Raw genomic sequence first — 23,549 nt, 5'->3', positions numbered from 1 at the left:
AATATTATATATATTTGTTTTGTACACTAAGAATGTGATATAACCTATCATTATTTAATTCTAAAATGTAAATATAAACCTGTTAATGTACAAATATTTTATATAAATTTCTCAATAAATCATTGAAGCCTATAGGAACGTTTTTCAAACCTATCCAACTTCAAATTCTATATCCATTCATTATTTGGAAGTTAAATAAATAATAAGATTTTAAATATAATAAAAAAAATTCAATTAAAATATATTTTATAATTACTTGTAAAAATATAATTTATTTAATTACTTCAAATATTACTAATTAATTATATAAAAAATAATATAATAAAATATATAAAATTATACTAATTTGTTAACTTGTATTCATAATTGTATTTTGTAATTTTTTTTCTTCTTTTTGTTGAATTAAATATTTGTTTTTGTAATAAAACACATAAAACTTATTAAATGGTTTTTTTTTATTAAAATACGAAAATAATATTACAACTACAAAACATAAAAACATGAATTAAAACATAACAAGTACGAAAAAAATTAAAAGTAATAAAATAAACTCAAAAACAAAGACAACACCATGAAAGACTATTGAGAAACATTCAAAATTGAGTGAGTTTTTGTGGCAATGTGGCATTTAGCTTCTCTAGGGACTTTTTAAGGTGTTCGAGTTGTTGATAACTCATTTGTTCTATCAAACTTTCCCACCCCATTTGATCTTGATAAGCTTTTAAGGCCTTAATCACTTCATTTTCACATTGTTTCTCGACCTCTAGTTGAGTTTGCACATGTATAAATTGAGCGTTCAATTCTTCTGCATTAAAATATGTGGCTTGAAGATTCTTCTCATTCTGCATTTTTGACATGGTGATTTTCTTACCCTCTTTGTTTGTCCTCGCCAGATTATAAACAGATTATAAACCGATTATAAACAGATTATAAACATGAGATGTAATATGTAGTGTAGAGATGAAGTCTGTATGAATGAATTAGAGAAAATTTATTTATATATTTAAATATTGAATATTTGGACTGTTTATAAAAAACTTTAAATGTGCCAGCTAATTAATTCCGTTTATTAAGATTTTTTTTTTTATATATAAGTATATATTGCAATCAAAAATATTTTATTTCTTAATTTAATTATACATTTTTCATCACAATTTTAAAATTAATAATAATAATGAAGTTACCAAAAATATTTATTTATTTGAAAGATACAACTTGAATCATCTATTCTTTTTACGTATATTTATTCGCTTAGTTTAAAAACTAATGAACCAATTATAATGTAGTAGTTCATTCTGTTCGATCTATTATCGCATACGACAACAAAATTCAGTTAAGATAAATAGTTTTCTTATAACCTTCGTTTATAAATTAATATAGAACTAATTGGCATTTTTTAAATTAATAATAATTTTTTAAAAAGTTATATAATTAATATAATATTATAAATATTATTTTTTTTTATTATTTTTTTTACGCTATAAATGTAAGCAATTCAATAATTTTTTAATTCTCAAGATATAAACCTATATTACTACTTATTTCTATTATTAATTTCTCAAAGAATATTCAAGCCCCTTAAAATGTTTTTTTCAAATCTATCCATTTTCAAATTCTAGATCCATCTTTAGTTGCAAGTTGAGTAAATATATTTTTCAATTATGTGTTAAAATATAATTTATTTAATTAATTTAAACAATATTAATTATATTATATTAAAATATATTTAATAATACTATTAATTAATTTTTAAGTTGTATGAATAATTATATTTTGTAAATATTCATTTATTTTAATTTTTTTCTTTTTGCTGAATTAAATATTTGTTTTTGATATCTGATCATAGATATAAAACATATTCATAAAAAATTGACAGTAATAACTTATGTGATTATTGTTTATTTTTTTGAAAAATAAGTTTTATTAAAAAGAAAATACAACTACAAAAATATAAAAATAAGAACTATAACATCACAAATAGGAACAAAATTAATAATAATAAAATAAAATAAAATAAAAAACAAAGATAACAACGTGATTCAAAATTGAGTTAAATGTTGTATCACCATGTCATATACATTCTATAGGAACATTTAAAGGTGCTCGAATGGCTAATAACTTATTTATTCTCTCGATGTTTTCAATTACATTTGATCTTTCTTAGCTTTTAAAGCTTTTTTATGTTGCTTCTAGTCCTCTAGTTGATCATGAGCATGTACAAATTAAACATTTAACTCTCTAATTTTAGATCAATTGATTAGAGAATGTGACTTGAAGGTTCTTCTCATTCGGTATTTTAGACATTGTGAATTTTTAAACCCTTTGTTTGTCCTTGCAATTATTAGTTAATTACTGATTATAATCGTAAGAAGTAATATGTATTGTAGAGATGAAGTGTGTGAAATGAATTAAAGAAAATCTATTTCAAGATTTATATATTTAATATTTGGACACTTTGGAACAAAATGTTTAAATGTGTCAGCTAATTAAATCCATTAATTATGTTTTTTTTCTCTCTATATATTACAATAAAAAATATTTTATTTCTTAATTTTATTATATATTCTTCACCACAATTTTAATATTAATAATAATGAAATTACCTAAAAAAAGTTTTTTTTAGGAAAGGTACAACTCAAATCCTCTATTCTTTTACTTTTACTTTTACTTATTCGCTAAGGTTAAAAATTAATAAGACGATTATAATGTAATAGTCATTTTGTTCGATCTATTATCGCATACAAATCATTCACATACGACAATAAAATTTAATTAAGATGAATAATTTTCTTATAACTTTCTTTATAAATTAATTGAGAGAACTACTTAATATTTTCTTAATTTAATAATAATTTTTTTTACAAACTTATATAATTAATATAATAGTCTACTTATTATTAATTATTTCTATTAATATATTATAGAAAACTTATATTATTATTATAATCTAAATAATTAATGAAAGTTTGTTTATAATATAAAATTAATTAAAATATACTATCAATTATTTGTTAAATTATAATTTATTTAATATAAATGATTAATTGAAATAATATTTATTTTTATCATTAGTTTAATTATTTTAATTTATAATATTTTTATTATTAAATAATAAGTGCTATGTAATCATTTTGTACAAATAATGCATTTTACATTAAATACATTTTCTCTCTAAATGAATCTGACTAGAGTAATTAGGAGGACATTACAGACCAAACGTGAATTTCTATTGTTATTATTTGATAATATTAATTTTTTAAGGAAATTTAATATTATTATAAACCTGACAAATCTAGGATTGATGTGGGTTAAATTTATCATGAAAACAAATATTATATATATATATATATATATATATATATATATATTATTTTTACGTAAAAAAATGTGACATAATCTCATCATTTTTTAATTATTAAAAATATATATTAAACAAAGTTAATTTAGCCATTAATTTCATAAATATGTAAAAAAAAACATCCAAGCCCGGTGAACTTTTTTTAAACCTTTCCAACTTCAAATTCTAGATCCATCCTAAATTGCAAGTTAAATAAATAATGTGATTTCAAAATACAATAAAAATGTTAATTAAGATATATTTTTCAATTATAAGTTAAAATATCATTTATTTATTTACATTAAATATTATAAATTAATTATATTAAAATAATATAATAAAATATATAAAATAATACTATTAATTAGTTTTTAACTTGTATTAATAATTGTATTTTGTAAATATTTTTTTTCTTTTTTTTTTGTTGAATTAAATATTTTTTCTAATAAAAGAGATAAAACTTATTAATAATAATTTGAGAATAAAATTTAAGTGATCATTTTTTTTCTTAAATAACTTTTATTAAAATACTAAAAAAATAAATACAACTAAAATATAAAAATAAAAATTATGACATAACAAATATCAATTTTTTTTTAAAAAGCATAAAATAAAACAAAGACAACACCATGAAAGACTATTTAGTAACAATCAAAACTGAATGAGCAGATTCTTCGGGAGAAATTTCAATCTATCAGAGTCGGAATCAGAAGAAATTGTCTTTTGTACTCAGTCAGAGATATTTAAGAAAAAAAATACAACTTTATTCTTAGGAGTATTCTATAAGAAGTCAGAATTCTGAATCTGATCAAAAATATACAATTCAATGAAAACACAAATACACAGAGCTGACGTATTATTGTGAATAGAAAGTTCGTAGTAGGAAACATATGGGAGATCATTATAACAAAGGATGTGGTAGTCGATTGACATAAAGTAGTTTAGTCTTCAAAGGTTATACCTTGACACCAATTCATCATTTGGCTGACATTCAGAAAAAGATTGACGACAAAAGACATAATTAAAAAGTATATGAATATTCCAGACATCAATTGCCCAATTTACACCGTAAAAGATGAAAACATAACCACCTGTTTGGGAAGTGCGCGTTTGTATCCAAGCTTTGGATCAATTTTGCTCAAAATATGAATATCAATAACTTTCCAGATACATGGAACGAAATTATAGAGCTTGTAAAGAAAAAAACTAAGGGCGGTAACTTACACGCGGATATTTTCAAATGCTTCTCTAGAGCCCTGGTCTACAATACCTGAAGAGAAAGAAATACAAGAATTTATAGCACAAATGAAGGAACAGAAAAAAAAAATTTGGGATGATATTGTTTCTGATGACAACGCTCTCATACATACATGGAAGGGAATTATGATTAATGAAGACAATTGAAAGCTCTATAAAATGTGGAATATCCCATATACAATCATTACAATGAAAGAAATGTTCAAATAGTTCTTGTTTGATAAATTGTTTGTAATTCAATTATTTGTTGTTATGTTTGTTCTGTAATTAAGTTATTTGAAACTCAATTGGTATTTTAAATAAATTTAGAGTATGTCTAGCCTTGTTTCTTAAAACTCATTTACCTATTTTAGTTTTTTTTAATAAAATGGCATTAAGTCGCTTTCCAAAAATAAATTGAGTGAGTTGTTGTGTCACTATAGAATTTACCTTCTCCACAAGGACCTTTTGAGGGTGCTCGAGTTGTTAATAACTCATTTGCTCTATCGAATGTTTCCACCCCATTTGATCTTGGCCAGCTTTTAAGGCCTGAATGACTTTTTTTTTTCCTGTTTCTCAACCTCTAGTTGAACTTGCACATGTATAAATTGAGTGTTAAGTTATTTTGCATTGAAGGATGTGACTTGAAGGTTATTCTTGTGCATTTTTTACATGGTGATTTTTTACTCTCTTTGTTTGTTAAAGTCATTATTAGATAATTATATTTTATTTAAAAAATAAATAAATAATTAGCTAATTATATGTAATGTAGAGATGAATGATGTAAGAATGAATTAGAGAAAATTAAATAATTTAAATGTTAAATATTTGGAATGTGTCAGGTAATTAAATTAATATATATATATATATATATAAAAAGAATTAATCATAATATATTATAAGAAATATATATATATATATTTTAATCAAAAATATTTTATTTTTTAATTTAATTATACATTTTTACCACAATTTTAAAATTAATCATAATAATGATCACCTAAATTATTTATCTATATAAAAGATACTACTCGAATCATTCATTTCCCTTTCAAGTATTTATTCGTTAAATTTAAAAATTAGTAAAATGATTATAATGTAATAGTTATTATCGGATAACATCATATTCGAGAACAAAATTTAAATAAATAAATAGAGAACTAATTGACATTTTTTTCATTAATAATAATATATTTTTACAACGTTATATAATTAATTTAATAGACTAATTATTATTATATATTGTTATTAATATTATTTTATTGTAGAAAACTTATATTATTATTATTATAATCCAAATAATTAATGAGTTTTTGATTTATAATATAAAATTAATTAACATAAAATATCAATTATTTGTTAAAATATAATTTATTTAATGTAAATTATTAATTAAAATAATATTTTATTTTTATCATTAGTGTAATTATATTAATTTATAATATATATATTATTTAATAATAAATACTATGTAATCATTCTACTCATAATGATGTAGTTTACAAAAAAAAAAAATAATAAATAAAAAAAAAAATTCTCTAAAGGTTCATGGTTACTAGGTGAAAAAAATTGTACTTAATACATCAAAATATCATAAGTTCACTTCCACCTAATTTGAAGAGAGCCGTCATAAACGCCATTATATCTTTATTAATATGTTTTCTATAAAAAAATTATATTATTATATCTAGGGTATATTTACGTTAGGGCTGAAATGGCTCAGGCAGTCAGGCATATATTCTTTTTTTACGCTAAAAATTTGATATAATCCCATGGTTTTATAATTCTCAAAAATAGATATAAACCAATGTTAATCTACTCATTTCTATCCTATATTTCTCAAAAAAAAAAAAAAACATCCAACCCCTAAACCTTTTTCAAATCTATCCAATTCAAATCTAGATCCATCCTTTAATTGCAAGTTAAATAAATAATGTGATTTCAAAAATAATATAACAGCTAATTAAAATATAATTTTCAATGGTTAATATATTATTTATTTAATCACTTCAAATATTATTAATTATATTATATTAAAATAATATAATATAATAAAATATATTAAATAATACTTTAAATTAATTTTTAACTTGCATTAATAATTATAATTTGTAAATATTCATTTATTATATTTTGTTTTTGGTATCTAATAATTTATATAAAACTTATTCATAAAAATTTGACAATAAAAATTTAAGTGATCAGTATTTTTTTCAATAAATAAATTTTTATCAAAATATCAAAAAAAAAATGATTACAACAACAAAACATAAAAACAAGAACTATAATATCACAAATACAAACAAAATTAAAATCAATAAAGAAATCCAAAGACAACACCATGAATGATTTATTAATAAACATTCAAAATCTAACTAGTTGTTTTTTCACAATATCATTTACATTCTCTAAGGACCTTTTAAGGTGTTTGTCTCGATCTATCCCATCACCTCAAATCTTTCTCAACTTTTTAGGGATTTTATGTTGTTTCTCGACCTCTAGTTAAAATTGCACATGCATAAGTTCATTATTCAATTATCTAGTCGTAGATAACTAATTAGCCTCAATTAGTTGTTCTTGTTTTACATGATAGAATGTGATTCGAAGATTTTTACATTATGCATTTTTAACTTGGTGATTTTTTTACGCCATTTGTTTGTTCTCGCAATTAAAACTAATTATATATTATATATATGAGATGTAATATGTAATGCATTGATTAAGTGTGTATAAATGAATTAGTGAAAAATTATTTATAATTTTAATAATTAATTTACATACGTCATCAAGTAAAATGTTTAAACGTGACAACTAATTAAATCCATTAATTATGTTTTTTTAGCAATATATATATTTTGCAATCAAAAATGTGTTTTATATATTTTACAATCAAAAATATTTTATTTTTTAATTTTTTTATACATTCTTCACAGTAATTTTAAAATTAAAAATAATGAAATCACTTTAAAGTTTTATTTGTATGAAATATACACCTCCAATCATTTATTTACTTTACTTTACTCTACTTTATTTACTTTACTCTGCTTTGACTTATTCTCTAAAGTTAAAAATTAATAAAACGATTATAATGTAATAGTCACTTCGATCTATTATTGAATATGACAATTCGTACATGACAACAAATTTTAATTAAGATTAATAGTTTTCTTATAACTTTCTTATTAAATTAATAAAATGAATTACTTGATATTTTATTAATAATAATAATATTCTTTTCTTAGTAAGTTATATAATTAATATAATAGTCTAATTATTATTATTTATTAATATTAATATTATTTTATTATAAAAAACTTATATTATTATAATCTAAATAATTAATTAGATTTTGATTTATAATATAAAATTAATTAAAATATAATATCAATTATTTGTTATAATATAATTTATTTAATATAAATTATTAATAGAAAGTAATATTTTATTTTTATCATTAGTTTAATTTTTATTAATAAATAATAAATACCATGTAATAATTTTATCCCAACAATATATTTTACATCAAATATTTTTCTCTAAATGAATAGGACTAAAGTGATAGGTGGAAATTGTTGACCTTATATACCAAACCGCTTTTAACTAGAAGCTGCTAGGAAACGAACATCATAAGCGCCATCATATACTTATTGTTATTATTTGATAATTGTAAACCAAAGTTTTTATAATCCTTGGTCTGTGTCTCGTTCTATAGCTTAGCACGTGTTTGTGATACACGTGACAATATGGAAGGACTACCGCGAGACAGCTCGAGGTTCAATGCGTTTCAACATTGGTTTACGTGTCAGACATCTTTTAAAATGAAACATTTAGTTTTTAAAAAATTTTGAAAATACCTGGAGCAGTAAAAAATTAATTATGTAAAAATAATTAATCTTTTATTCAAACATTAATAATCTAGGAGGCTAAATAACAATTTAACTAGAACCCGATTTAAATTAATTAAACATAATCAAATAAAGATTATTTATTTGAAAATCAGAGTTGCCAAGAGATTTAATTAAAATCAATAAAATGATACGTGTACAAACGTATTTATACTAGAGTTTCTGATAAAGATGGTTTGTTGTTTGTTTACGCTCGGAAAAGAGCTTGCGCGCTATGTCCTCTTCGCCCGCCTAAGGACGATTTTCAAAATCCTTCTAAAATAAACAAAGTATGGCTTCTATAAATCTAATTATAACATTCCTTATCTTTAATTAGTAGTCCATGAAACCTAAATGAGGATAGACTTAGCTAGGAAATTATTCACAACTCAAATGACAAAACGGGCAAAATCTAGGTTATCTGGGATAACAAAGTTGTTGAGGTCAGGGCTCTCTTTTTGAATGATCAAGCAATCCTAGTGGAGGTCAAAGACAGAATCACAGGAATCATGTTTAATCTTGTTATTGTCTATGCTAACAACTCAAGCACTGAAAGAAGACTCCTTTAGAATTGTATTAAAAACTGGATCGGTAGTGATAAATCTTGGGTTGTCCTTGGTGATTACAACGTAACCAGAAACGATCGTAGCCCGGAATCTGAAATAACTCGGGATATGATTGACTTTAATGACTGTATCATAGATATGGGTTGTATTGAGCCTACGAATTCTGGGAATTTCTTCACTTGGTCTTCTACGAGAGGGAATGAGCAAATTAGAAGAAGTAGAATTGACAGATGTCTAGTAAATTAGAACTAGATTTACCATTTTCCGAGAAGTCAACTTCACGTTCTGAATCCGGGTATATCTGATCACTATCCGATTAAATTGTTCTGGCAAAAAGAAGAAAGGTTCAAAAGGCCCTTTAAAATTTTCAACTGGATGGAAAACGACAAATTCAAGGGTATTCTCGAAAGAGTATGGTCTACAGATGTCAGGGGATCCAACATGTACAGGGTTTCTAAGAAGCTTAAACTCCTGAAGAATCATCTCCAAAGCTTTGACAAGAAGAAGTTCAGCAATATCTCTAATAGAGTTTTGGCTGCTAGAGAAGAACTAGAAGAAGTTCAAAAAAGGTTATTAAGGGATGATAATGATGAACAACTCAATGAAACAGAAAGGGATGCGCTTGAAAATTTGAGGAAGCTGAATCTTCTTGAAGAAAATTTTATTAGACAGAAATCAAGACAGAGCTGGCTCTCGTTGGGTGACAAAAACATAGCTTTCTTCTATAGAAAATGCAAGGCTAGAAACATGAGAAACAATGTATACAGTCTGAAGAATGATGATGATGAATATGTTCAGGGTCAAAAGGGTGTACAAGATTTGACTATCGATTTCTATAAGTAGTTTATGGGTACAAGAAAGCAGCATCAAGGTCACCTGAATACCTTGTATCAGACTATTGATAGAAAAATTTCTGCAGAAGATAGTCGCGAGTTGATAAGGGTGGTTACGAGGGTTGAGGTTAAAGAAGCTCTGTTTAGTATTGATGTGAATAAAAGCCCGGGTCCTGACGGGTTTAATGCACAGTTCTTCAAAGACAATTGGTCGGTTGTGGGTAAAGACGTTACTGATGGGGTTCTGGAGTTTTTCAATAACAGGAAGATGTTAAAGCAATGGAATATAGCGGTCCTAACCTTGATCCCCAAAACTACGGTACCCGAGAAAGTATAAGATTTCAGACCAATTTCCTGCTGCAATGTGATTTATAAAATAATTTCAAAAATCATTTCTGAACGATTTAAAAATGTCATAGGAAAAATTATAAATCTTAACCAATTTGCATTCATCCCCGGTAGGACAATCTATCTTAATATTCTTCTCATGTAGAGCCTTTTAAAAGGCTACGGGAATAAAAAAATATCCCCGAGAGTGGCTTTCAAAATAGATATCAAGAAAGCTTTCGACTCTGTTAGATGGGAAGCCATTTGAGACTTTCTGGTTGTTTCTGCTTTTATTATGATTTTTATTGATTGGATTATGCAGTGCGTTTCATCATCCTGCTTTGTTGTTAGCGTCAATGGAGTCCACGGAGGCTATTTCAAGGGTGAAAACGGGGTAAGGCAAGAGGACCCCCTCTCTTCTTACCTTTTCGTAGCTATCATGGCGATCTTTGAGAGCATCTTCACGATGTTTTGAAAGAATCGTTCATACATCTTTCACCCATTCTGTGGGGTAGAGGAGATAACCCATTTATGTTTTGCTGACGATTTGTTCATTCTAGTGCACGCAGACATTGATTCCATTAAAACTATTAAGGATGCACTAATGTTCTTTTCTGAGGTTACAGGTTTAACTATTAATGAAAGCAAAAGTGTGGCATTTTATGAAGGCGTGAATGACGAAACGAAGCAGGACATGTTTAACATCATGGGCATCAAGGAAGGCAGTTTTCCCGTAAGGTACTTAGGAATTCCGTTAACCGCGAAGCAGATCGAGATCTCACACTGCAAGCCGCTGATTGAAAAGGTAAAAAATACGATATCTGGCTGGGCAGCGAAAAAACTTTCTTATGCAGGGAGGATCGAACTTATCAAAATCGTGGTCATGGGCATAGTTGGCTACTGGGCACAGAAAATGGTCATTCCGAAGAAGGTAATGAAGGAGCTTGATACACTGATGAGGAACTTTATCTGGGGCAGTAGCGGAAAAGGAGGAAAAAAGTCAAATGGACCGCTCTCTACAAACCGAAGGACGATGGAGGCATCGGCTTGAAGAACTGTATCGAGTGGAACAAGGCTCTCACCTTCAAGCATTTGTGGGCTTTGGAGCACAATCAGGAGTCACTATGGATCAAATGGGTGCATACGAGGTTTATGAAATACGAAACCAGCATCTAGACCTGCAAAATTCATGAAGGTATGAGCTGGTCTCTAACAAAGATTCTTAAACTAAGAAGCGATATTGCAGATCTTTATGACATTCGGCTAGGGGACGGGAAAAACACTATATTCTAGCACGATCCCTAGTTCGAAAACTAGCCTATCATTCACAAGGAGGAGTTTCAAAATACCCACATCAGAAGGGACTGAATAGAAGCGAAAATCAGAGACATTAAAGACGGGAATTGAGACTCACTCCTAAGAAGAAATCTAGAAGGACAGATGATACTTGATTATATAAGTAACATATAACTACATGACAGACCAGATATTCATGAATGGAAGCTAAGGACAATGGGAAGCTGGTATCAAAGAAAATATGAGAGATAACCCAGGATAAAACACAGAAAGTAGAATGAGCTCCTCTTGTATGGTCAACAAAGATTATCCCTAGACACCAGTTTATCTTATGGCTCGCCTTCTAGAAAAAGACTCAAGACTCGTGATCATAACAACAAGTATATGAGCATCCCGGACACGAGCTGTCTTTTATGTAGAGGAAATGAAGAAACCATAGATCACCTATTTGGGAGTTGTTGTATTGCTTTAGAGCTTTGTGACAGATTCAATAAAAGCCTGGAACTAATTAGTTTCCCGAGCGAATGGAATGAAATTAAAGATGCAGCACTACTCAAAGCCAAAGGAAATAGATTTGCAACAAGCGTGTTCAAGTATGGTTTTAGAGCAGTGGTGTATAACATTTGGCAAGAATGGAATACAAGGGTATATGGCAGAACCCGCAAGAGCATTGAAGAGTTATGGAAAGATATTGTATCGGATTGCAGCGCCCTCGCGGGAACGTGGACAAGAATTCCAAGCACGGAGTAGAACTGGAATATCTATAGGAATTGGAATTTACTGTTTTTTAAAGTCATTAGAATTAAAAGCATTGTAATCAGATAATTCATTTACGTTTTTAGCTTTTATTCAAAATGTTACGACTTCAAAATCATTATAGGCCTGTCTAGAATGATCTCTTAAACTAGTGGGTTTTTTTCCCATTTTAGGGAATTTTTAATGAAATGACGCTAAGTCGTTTTTCCCCAAAAAAATGAGTATAGGCTTTAAATAATTGTACAAAGTCATTTAAAGAAGGTGTGTACCTGTTGCGTTGATATTCATATTTAACAAAAACCTAGAAATATCAGAGGAGAATGTCAGAATAAATTCCCAACGAGCCCTTATCCAAAACATTGGTTTAGGTGATATCCTGAAAATGTTGTTTTCTAACATTTTGGGATTATTTGAAAATGGGTTTTGGGGTCCCAAAATTACGAAAAATAACTTTGAGTTTTGAAAAGTGGAACCAAACATGGCTTAAAACCGAAGTCCAGGGTTTGGGTTCGTTTTGGCCGATGTAGGCTCGGTCGGGCTCGGTTAAGACCTAGGTGGTTCGATTTTAGGCTAGGGTTAGGGCTTTGTTTTATTGATCCTAGGCTAAGATGAGGCTAGGATTAATCGTCGGTCCTAGGCTAGGGCTAGGGTTTGGTTTTGTCGGTCCTAGGCTAAGATGAGTTTAGGCTTAATCGTCGGTCCTAGGCTAGGGCTAGGGTTTGGTTTTGTCGGTCCTAGGCTAAGATGAGGCTAGGCTTAATCGTCGGTCCTAAGCTAGGGCTAGGGTTTGGTTTTGTACAGGCCAAATGAAAAATGTCTATTCTATAGAACTATATTTTGGTTCTTCATCTATAAGACATGACAACTTTCAAAAAGATAGTCTTCCTACCTACTTTTTAGGAGAAAGGTAAGCCTATGGTTCTATAATATAACCTTTGTGGAAAAACTTTTTTTCTAAAATGCATACTCGAGGTCGTGTCTATCATTGAAGTCCTTCGTTGCGTCTCTTCCATGGGCGGAACACACGAAATGATAGGTAAGGCAAAGGACCAACCAATTTTTGGATTGTACGAACCTCCCTTAAACACATGACATTTGAATGGAAAAATCAGCTAATAAAGTAGATCTTAAACAATGGATAATAAGACAAACGAAAGTCGTAATTCGTCCGAAAGAAATCGGGAATACCGTAAAAAACACGTACACATGTCGTAGACTAGTGAATAGGGGGTTTCATCGGTTGAGGCTCGTGCGGTTGTGCAATATCTCCATAGGGCGTATGATAATTTTTCATGCCAATTTATATACATGTTAGTCATTTTCTTGATGATCATGTTTTTGTTTGTGGCTTCGACTGCACCATTAGTTTGTTTGTTTGTGGGGCATTAATTTGTGGTGCTCGATCTTAAATTCTTAAAGCAATTGTAATACTTTTCCTGGCATGATGGACTCTATACCTAGCGATGATGTTAGTACGATTAATTTTGTCACGAGATAATTTCAAGATTTTATAAGAGATTGTCTCTACCCATTTGATGAAGTAGTCTATAACCATGCGTATGAATTCATTCTCATTAGAGGCATGAAGGTAAATTTTTTTAATAACATCAATTCCCAAAGTAAAGAAGGTCAAGGAATATGTCATATTATAGAGCATTGATGGCTAAATATGCTTTAGGTTAGCATATATGACATTGATGGTAGTTCTTACGTAATTCACACATGTTTGTTCTAGGTTTTACCAATAATATCCTAATCGGAGTATTTTTTTCTCTATGGCTAGTTTATTCATGTGTGTGGCCACACTTCTGCGTGTATTTCTTTTATGATTCTTTTTTACTCTGGACCATTCACATCAAACATCGCCAGTTGATTTGCTGCTGTAGCGGGCGACGCGGTAGGTCTTTGTCCGTTGGATGATTCATGATTGTATCATATGGTTGTGTGTTTTGTTGCATTTATTTCTTTTAGCTTTAGTTGTATTGGATTGCGACCCTTTTCTAACCTTGAAGCTTGTTTGAAATTAAAATTTTCTTCATTTTTCTTTGGCTTTATTTTATCCTATAAAATATACAAAATTATTTTAATAGACGTGATATTTATTTTTCCAATTTTATTATATTTTGTATATTTTTTTGGGCTTTTATAATAATTAATTTGGGATAGAATTTATACAACATTTATTTCAAATTATTTATTTAATTTGTTTGATCCTTCTTAAAATTAAATTAGGGTAATATAAATACAACATTTATCTCAAATTATTTTGTTTAATTTATTTTGGCCTTAATTTAATTAATACAATAATATTTCAATTAATTATTTGTTTTTGTTTTGACCTTAATTTTAATTATTTTAAATTTATTTATTTTGAAATTTTTATTTAAAATTTATAAATTAGAATAGTAAAATCTTATTTCTTACATTAATGTAAAATGTTATTAGTAATGAGAAGGTGGTTGAGAAGTAAACTTATTTTTTATTGTGAAAAAATGATAAATATTAATTTTTAAGAAAAATATATATTAAGTTTTTTATTAAGTTTTTTTAAAAGTAAATTTATTATTTTATTTAATTACAGTATTATTAAATTTTTGTTTCATAATATAAAGATATTTTATAATAAAATTTAATGTAAAAATTTAGATAGAAAAAATATCAATTAGCACATATTTTATTTATATGTATGTATATATTAATTTTAAATATTTATAAAGTGTTGATTAAATATACACATACTTCTCTTTTTTAAGATTCTTTTGTATGTGATGATTTTTTTTTTCATCTCTTTCAAATGTTAAATTATATTATGTTATTTATGTCTAGATAATAAATATGAATATAATTTTTGTAAAATAACTATAACATCTATATATATTTGGTTCAATATTAAAGTTATTTTGTACATCCTCTATTTGTTTTTAAAATTAGAGTACAATTATCAAATTAATCAACTCATTATAATTACAAATTAAGATAAAACATACTTAATGTATCATTAGTTGACATAATATATATGAGGTGATCAATCTTAACCCTAATTAAATCGAGGTAATGAGCATTCTAATGTGGGGATGTTGCACCTCAAAAGATTAATCTTAAAAGATTAATCTGACAATATGAATATTGGCATAGAACTATATATCATAGGCCGAAACAAGTAGCACTAATTCATATAATGTGCATGGATTACTTATAATACTAGGAAACAAGTAGCCATAATTCATATAATGCAAAATAATACTAGGGGAATTAAAGAGATATTATATTTAACTGGCATTTATCACATTCATTTGCACGAGTAATAATATAAAAAACTGTGAAAAAATATTATGGTAAAAATGTGATAGTATTATTAATTTTATTTTTAACCGTTTTAGTTTATGGGCGGGTCAACTCATAATCCGACCCAAATATCCATTTACTTTCGTGTGTGTATATATATATATATGAGAAATGATTAGGTGAAGGAATTTGGTGAGGGAATGATTTGGCATAATCTTCTTCGCTGAAAAAATCAAATAATTTCTCTCTTTTTTCTCTTTCCTCCCACTTTTACATTTTCCAACAATTGAAGGTGATGCCAAGTCATTCCCTCACCAAATTCCCTTACCAAATTCTCTCTCTCTATCACTCCTCTATATATATATATATATATTTAGTTAGTTAAAAAAATTGAACTTATATTGTTAAAATGTTCCGCGTTCATCAAATTTGGTGTTGAATTTAAAATATAAAGTGTTATTAGTTTAGTTGGTTAAAGGTTGTACTTGTTTTGTTAGGTTGCAAGTTTGAACCATACCTATAGCATTCTTAATTTTATTTTTAACAATTTTAAATTTATGGGCGAGTCAATCCATAATCCGACCCAAGTATCCATTTACTCTCAAATATATATTCAAATTAACCACAACACTCGACCCGGCAATCCGGACACTTTAAAAATTAAGCATTATATATATATATATATTATTTAGAAATTGAAAAAGAACTATTTAGAATTATGTTGTTTTGTTCTAAATGGGGAAAACATTAGTTGCATAACTTGATTTTTTTGTTGTTGTTGTTTTGTGCTATCCACTTTGAAATAATGGTTTTAACAAATGTGATATTTGTTTTGGTTGGTTGATTTTATATTATTTTAAGTTTTCTATTATATTGATATGTTTGTTGTAAATAAAATAATTTAAAATAATAAAATAATTTAAATGAAATGATTTTGTGTGTTTAAACAGTCTCTATGGAATGGTAATACTTTATAAATATTAATTTTTTAATACTAAGATAGTGTATACAATTCAAAAAAAATTATTAAGAAAAAATTGTATTAGATTTGACCAATTTTATTCAAATTATTTGAATGATTAGCTAGTTATTCTCTTAATATGTGATTTTTTATAAATGATATTCACTTAATTCGAATTTATTGTTAATTATTGTTAGTTTAAATTTATTATTTTATAAATGATTAATATTTGTGCAACTTTTTAATTATATCATATTTTGTATATAATATAATTTTTATATATTTAAATTTAGGTGTTTTCAATTTCTTAATAATTAAACATAACCTCTCTTTAATATCTAATTATATATCAACTGTTTAATTATGTTGCATTTTGTAATTTATGTATCATATTTTTTTTTTATTGATAATCATGCCACGCACTGATTCTAGCTAGGTAAGATAATAATAACATATATATAAATTAAAAACAATTGAAATATTTGTTAACGGTTTTGATAGATGTAATTAAATATTTAAAAAATTATTATTAAATAATAAAAATAAATATATTTATTTTATTTAGTTATTAAGTAAATTTCAAAATTGAATTAAATTAAAATATAGCTCCCTCACAATTCAAAATTTAAAACTAATAATAATAATTACCGTGAATAAATACAATTATTTACAAAATACAATACAAAATACAAACTAATATATAAATTATTTGTTTTAACACAAAATACAAGCAATTAATCTCTAATTTCTCTTTTATTTACTCGGAGATCCGGACAGATGGGAGATCTAGTATGGTACTTGTTCTTCAAACATGAAATCTACAACAGATACGATGTGCATCCATCCATCCAACCATTATCGCTATCGCTATCGCTATCGCTATCGCTATCGCTATCGCTATCGCTATCGCTATCGCTATCGCTATGCAAAAAAAAAAAAAAAACTCATCAATTTTATATAGCAAGATGAAATCGCATAGTTAAGAATAAGGCGATAAAAAGTGTCTTACTTTTTCATCATATATTGTCTGATATTTCAATTCACATAGAAGGGAAACAATGGATTATGAAAATTCAAAATCTGTGTAAAGTGTAAAATAGTATGTTAAGTTTGTTCTATTTATTAAGTTAGGTTATATTTTAATACATTGTGTTGTTCATATACCTAAATGTAAACAAAACAATCATTTAAGGATAGTTTTGTAATTATTACATTTTAATATTAAAAGGCAAGGGAGCTAATAATCCTCATTGTCGTTTCTCATTTTTCTCTCTGTAAACCCTAATTCAACATTCTCTCATCTTGTTGATTCACCATTGTCAAGGATTCTTTCATGGTATCAGAGCGTAGGGTATAAGTTACTCTTGGTGCAAACATATTGTGGTTAATCCAGTCATGGAGACAGGCGACAGTTTGACAACAAATCAGAAGAGAAAATATAATCTTGATCCTTTGTTCCTTCATAGCGCCGACAACCCCAACTCAATCATCTGTTCGACAATTCTAATAGGTAACAATTACTTTTGTTAGTGCAAATCGATTAAGCTAGCCCTAACTGCAAAAATAAAGTTAGGGTTTCTAGATGGGTCATGTCCTAAGCCAAAAGATCCTCTTGAAGCTCAACAATGGAATATTGTTGATGCTATGGTCGATCTTGGATTATGAATGCGATATCTGAAGATCTGAAACAAAACTTTCAAGAAAATGCTACTACACAAGATCTTTGGTCTGAACTTAAAGGGCGTTACGAAAGGAATAATGGACCAAGAAGATATGGAGTTAAGAAAGAAATTAGCAGCATCAAACAGGGTTCTCTAACCCTAGAAAAATACTATTCAAAATTTAAAATGTTATGGCAGGAGCTTAGAGGACTTAAACCTTTAGCCTCTAGTAAGAGAGAACAACCAAGCTCAAATGCTATTGAGGTTGGACAACAAGTGATTCTTGATGATGAAGAAGACAGACTGCTTGAGTTTTTGATGGGTCTAAATGAAAGTTATGAACATATCAAAGACAACATACTGATTACAGATCCATTACCTAGCATCCACAAAGTTTTCACGATCCTTTTAAATGTGGAAATCAAAAGGGAGGTAGACATGGAGCGCACTGAAAACTTCAATGTTATGTTCACAAAAGACAGTCATGGGTACAAAGAACAAAACATTCGGAAGACTACTGCTTCTGAAGAGAGATCTTCTTTTGTTAAACAAAAAAATGGAACTGATAAAGGTAAGAATCCCTACAAAAATGCAACATGTCAACACTATAACATGCAAGGTCATGTTAAAGAAAGTTTTTTCAAGATAATAGGATACCCTGAGTGGTACAAGCAACCAGAGGATCAAAGGAGGAAAAACTTTGTTAATGCAACTGCCTCCAATCCACTTGATGCCAATAGTAGTCCAGAAAACGCATCAGATTTGGATTTCAAACTTTTCAAAGCCTTCATGAAGAACATGAAAGATTTAAAAGGAAATGAAGGAAATAACTCCAACTTCAACTCAGGTAAACTTTTTTCATATTCTCAAGAAAGTACCCCAACAACTTATTTTAAACAAATTAACTCTGTTATGAATTACAGTTTAAGTCTTAATGATTTGAACAAATTAAATACTACATGGATTATAGATTCTGGTGCTAGTATACATATTTGTAATAATAGAAATCTAATGCATAATCTCCATGTTATTAAGAAACCTCTAAGTTTATATTTACCTGATGGTACTAAGAAAACCATTACAGAAATGGGAGCAGTTTTGTTAAATAAAAATCTACACCACATAGATGTTATGTTTGCACCAGACTTCAAATATAATTTGTTGTCTGTTGCAAAGCTTATTGAAACTAATGAAATTCAATGCAAATTTTCTTTAAATGAATGTCTTTTACAGGACCTTAAAAGAAATGTTATTTTGGGAAAAGGGACTAGGAAGCAGAATCTATTTCTTTTTGATAATGATCACTCTTATGGAGAAGTTTTTGAAAATGAGAATCTAGTATCTTGTAGACAATGCAGTTTAATTCCTGTTGTTAATGTAAATGAAAGTCTTTCATATGAACAACAATGTACTTTTGAACCTTTGGCAAATATCAATGAAAGTCTTTCATTTTGTGCAAATATTGATTGTAATATTCTTCATAAAAGACTTGGTCATCCATCTAATATTGTTTTTAAAAAAACATTTCCTTTACTTAGTAGAAATCTACAACATTGTGAAACCTGCCCTATTTCCAAAATGACTAGATCCCCTTTTTCAAACAGTATTTCTAAAACAAAGTCTATTTTAGATATGATTCATATTGACTTATGGGGTCCTTACAAAGAACTTTCCATTATTAATACTCCATATATGCTTACTTTAGTAGATGATTATAGTCGATCCACTTGGACTTTCATGCTTAGTGACAAAACTATTGTCTTTAACACTATTCAAAATTTTATTAGACTAGTTAAAAACAAGTATAACAAGTCTATTAAAATAATTAGAAGTGATAATGGATCAGAATTCATTAACACTAAATGTCGAGAATTTTTCTCATATCTTGGTATTCAACATCAAACTTCTTGCGCTTATACACCCCAACAAAACAGAGTGGTAGAACGCAAGCATAGGCATCTTACCCAAATGGCAAGAGCCTTAATGTTCCAATCTCACTTACCAATTGAATTTTGGCCTTTCTCTCTACTAATAGCAACACATCTTATAAATAAACTTCCTACTAGTGTTCTTGATTGGAAAACACCATACTTTATGCTCACTAATGAGAAACCTGAATATGAATACATGAGAATTTTTGGTTGTTTATGTTACATTGTGAATGTCTTACCATCCAAAACTAAATTTGACCCAAGAAGCAAAAAATGTGTTTTTTTGGGTTACCCATCTGATAAGAAAGGTTACATTGTTTATGAAATTGAATCAAAAAGGATCTCAACATCAAGGGACGTTAGATTTTTTGAGGATATTTTTTCTTTCCAACAAACACAATTAACTAATGAATCTCCACAAAAAAGTGTTTCAGAACCTCTTTCACAATATTTTTTTGAAAATGATGATGATTCATTAAATGAAATTATAACTACTTCTAATAATACAGAATTTGATACATCAAACCAAAATCATATTCCTGTATCAGATAGTCGAAGAAGTACTAGAACAAGACAAACACCTAATTGGTTTCATGACTATATTGTTAACCAATCATCAACCGGAAAAGAAAAATAACAAACAAAATTCACTCCATCTACATTTCCCTTTACATCTTCTTCTCATGATTACGAATATAAATGTTTTCTATCCAATATTTCTAACTCTTCGGAGCAACGTAGTTTTGAATAAGCTAACCAGAATTCTAATTGGATAAAAGCTATGAAATCTGAACTTAATGCCTTAGAACTTAATCACACATGGGACATTACTAATTTGCCCAAAGGAAAGAAGGCGGTGGATTGTAGGCGGATATACAAGGTTAAACATAAATCTGATGGTTCAATTGACAAATATATAGCTCGATTAGTCGCAAAAGGCTATAGTCAAATTAATGGTGTTGATTACCATGACAGTTTTGCACCGGTTGCAAAATGTGTAACTATCAGAATTCTATTTGCTATAACCGCTGCTAAACAGTTGCACTTACATCAAATCGATATTGATAATGCTTTTCTAAATGGAAAACTTGATGATGAGATTTATATGTCATTACCTCCTGGTTATATTAATGATAAACCTAATCAAGTTTGCAAGTTGAACAAAAGTCTTTATGGTCTTAAACAGGCTTCGAGACAATGGAATATTGAAATTAATCAAACCTTTTTAGAGATGGGTTTCTTGCAATCATCTCATGACCACTGCCTCTATATTAAAAGGGCAGAATGTGATGTTACTATTGCACTTTTATATGTTGATGATATTTTGATTGCAGGTAGCAATCTGAATGAAATTTCTAGTGTTAAAAGACAACTTAATTCTAAGTTCTCAATTAAAGATTTAGGTGATGCTAAATTCTTTTTGGGACTTGAGATTCACAGGAACAAAAAAGGAACAAAAATGGATTGTATGTTAATCAACGAAAATATGTTTTGGATATTATTGATGATGCTGAGCTAATGGGAGCAAAACCTAAAAAAAATCCCATGTCCAAAGGCATTAAACTTGAAATGCATGATGGTGATCACTCATTGGCTGAACCGGAAAAGTATAGATGACTTATTGATAGATTAATCTATCTAAATTTGACTCGTCCTGATATTACTTTTGCGGTTCCACAGCTAAGTCAATTTATGCAAAACCTTCCATGACACATTGGAAGGCAGCCTTGCAAATTGTAAGGTATTTAAAGGGTTGTCCTTCTCTTGGGACATACTACTCTACTAATAATGATTTGATTCTTGAGAGTTTTTCAAATTCAGATTGGGCTTCTTGTCCAGATTCAAGACGATCAGTCACAGGATATTATATTAGATTGGGTAATGCAGCAGTTTCATGGAAACCAAGAAACAAACAACAGTCTCACGATCATCTGCAGAGGCCGAATATCGTAGTCTTGCGACTACGGTATGTGAGATCCAATGGATATGTTATCTTCTAAATGACTTGGGAGTCAAAACAACATTTCCAGTCAGACTTTGGTGTGACAATCAAGCGAAGATCCACATCTCCGAAAATCCAGTTTTTCATGAAAGAACGAACCACATTAAAATTGATTGTCATGTTGTACGAGACAAATTTAAAGCTGGAATTATTTCGTTGCAGCATATTCCGTCCAAGTCTCAGCTTGCTGATATTTTTACAAAAGCATTAGACTGCCATCCATTTTCAGAATTAAAGAACAAACTTAGTCTTCAAGATGTCCATCTTGAGGAGGGGATGTAAAATAGTATGTTAAGTTTGTTCTATTTATTAAGTTAGGTTATATTTTAATACATTGTGTTGTTCATATACCTAAATGTAAACAAAACAATCATTTAAGGATTGCTTTGTAATTATTACATTTTAATATTAAAAGGTAGGAGAGCTAATAATCCTCATTGTCGTTTCTCATTTTTCTCTCTGTAAACCCTAATTCAACATTCTCTTATCTTGTTGATTCACCATTGTCAAGGATTCTTTCAACCTGTCATAAAAAATAAGAGAAATTAAATTTTTATATGACTTTAAAAAAAAGATGGAAATAGATGATAATTTTTGTATATTAGGGTATGAATATTCATAAAAATAAATATTTAAGTTTTGTTTGATAGTTTAACTTACTTTCTGTTATTTAAAGTGTTAATTTGGATTTCAGAATGTCAATTTCATTCTTTCAAAATTCAGCATTTCACATTTCAAACATGATGATCCTATACTTCAGTTATAAAATCTATTCTATTTCAAACCAAAGAACCCTATCATTCATTTTATAAATCTAAATATTTAGAATCAATTCAATCCTAGACATGCTTTCCAATCAATTACTTCTTAACAATCACATCACTCAAATCATTAACTAAAATAACCTATATTTTAATTTATTATTTTATTTATATATATGAATACCATTTAAGTCTTTTTATCAAAATTAATCATCACCCTCATCAAAATCATTATCCATCATTATTTTTTTCTCCCTTTAGATCTCAAAAAAAAACCATCCGAAAAAAAACCTATGTTCCACTGGTCATGGACTAATACAATAATAAAACTTACTAGAAAAAGTACTTACTTGAAATCCTTGAAGTTGTTGCTTCTCCACTTTCCATATGCCGCTAAGAACAAACTTCAAAAGGAGAATCAAAATTAGAGATTATTAAGAGGCCATGGTGTCAAAGCCTCTAGGATTTCTCTCTGTTTATAGTTAAGATGGATCCCAAAGTTCTTTCAATTTCGATGTGGGATCGATCCATATTCAAGCTTTGTATATTTCTGGGCAGCGGCAAGCAACAATTACAACATAAAGGCGGGATTATGAATTATTTAAATTATCCAAAGGACCTGTTTGTTTTCCAATTTCACCTGCAAGGAAATAAATGAATTAGTAATATACCGTTTGTTATTTTTATTTTAATATTTTTGTTTAATTTATTAT

General features: G+C 27.8%; 1 protein-coding gene across 1 annotated transcript; it reads left to right on the top strand.

Moving 5' to 3' along the window:
• Window positions 1–18,142: 18,142 nt before the first annotated feature.
• On the top strand, window positions 18,143–19,383 carry LOC124943532. Its single transcript, XM_047484030.1, has 2 exons — window positions 18,143–18,989; window positions 19,376–19,383. Exons 1-2 carry the CDS (start codon window positions 18,143–18,145, stop codon window positions 19,381–19,383), a joined length of 855 nt encoding a protein of 284 aa, XP_047339986.1.
• The last annotated feature ends 4,166 nt before the right edge of the window (window positions 19,384–23,549 follow it).

This window comes from Impatiens glandulifera, chromosome 6 (genome assembly GCF_907164915.1).
Source record: "Impatiens glandulifera chromosome 6, dImpGla2.1, whole genome shotgun sequence".
Lineage (NCBI taxonomy): Eukaryota > Viridiplantae > Streptophyta > Magnoliopsida > Ericales > Balsaminaceae > Impatiens > Impatiens glandulifera.
This window is presented reverse-complemented; position numbering and strand designations above follow the sequence as displayed.

What these genes read in the sequence shown, in the direction of transcription:
- LOC124943532 (XM_047484030.1), top strand. Translation starts at nt 18,143, where the DNA reads ATGAATGCGATATCTGAAGATCTGAAACAAAACTTTCAAGAAAATGCT.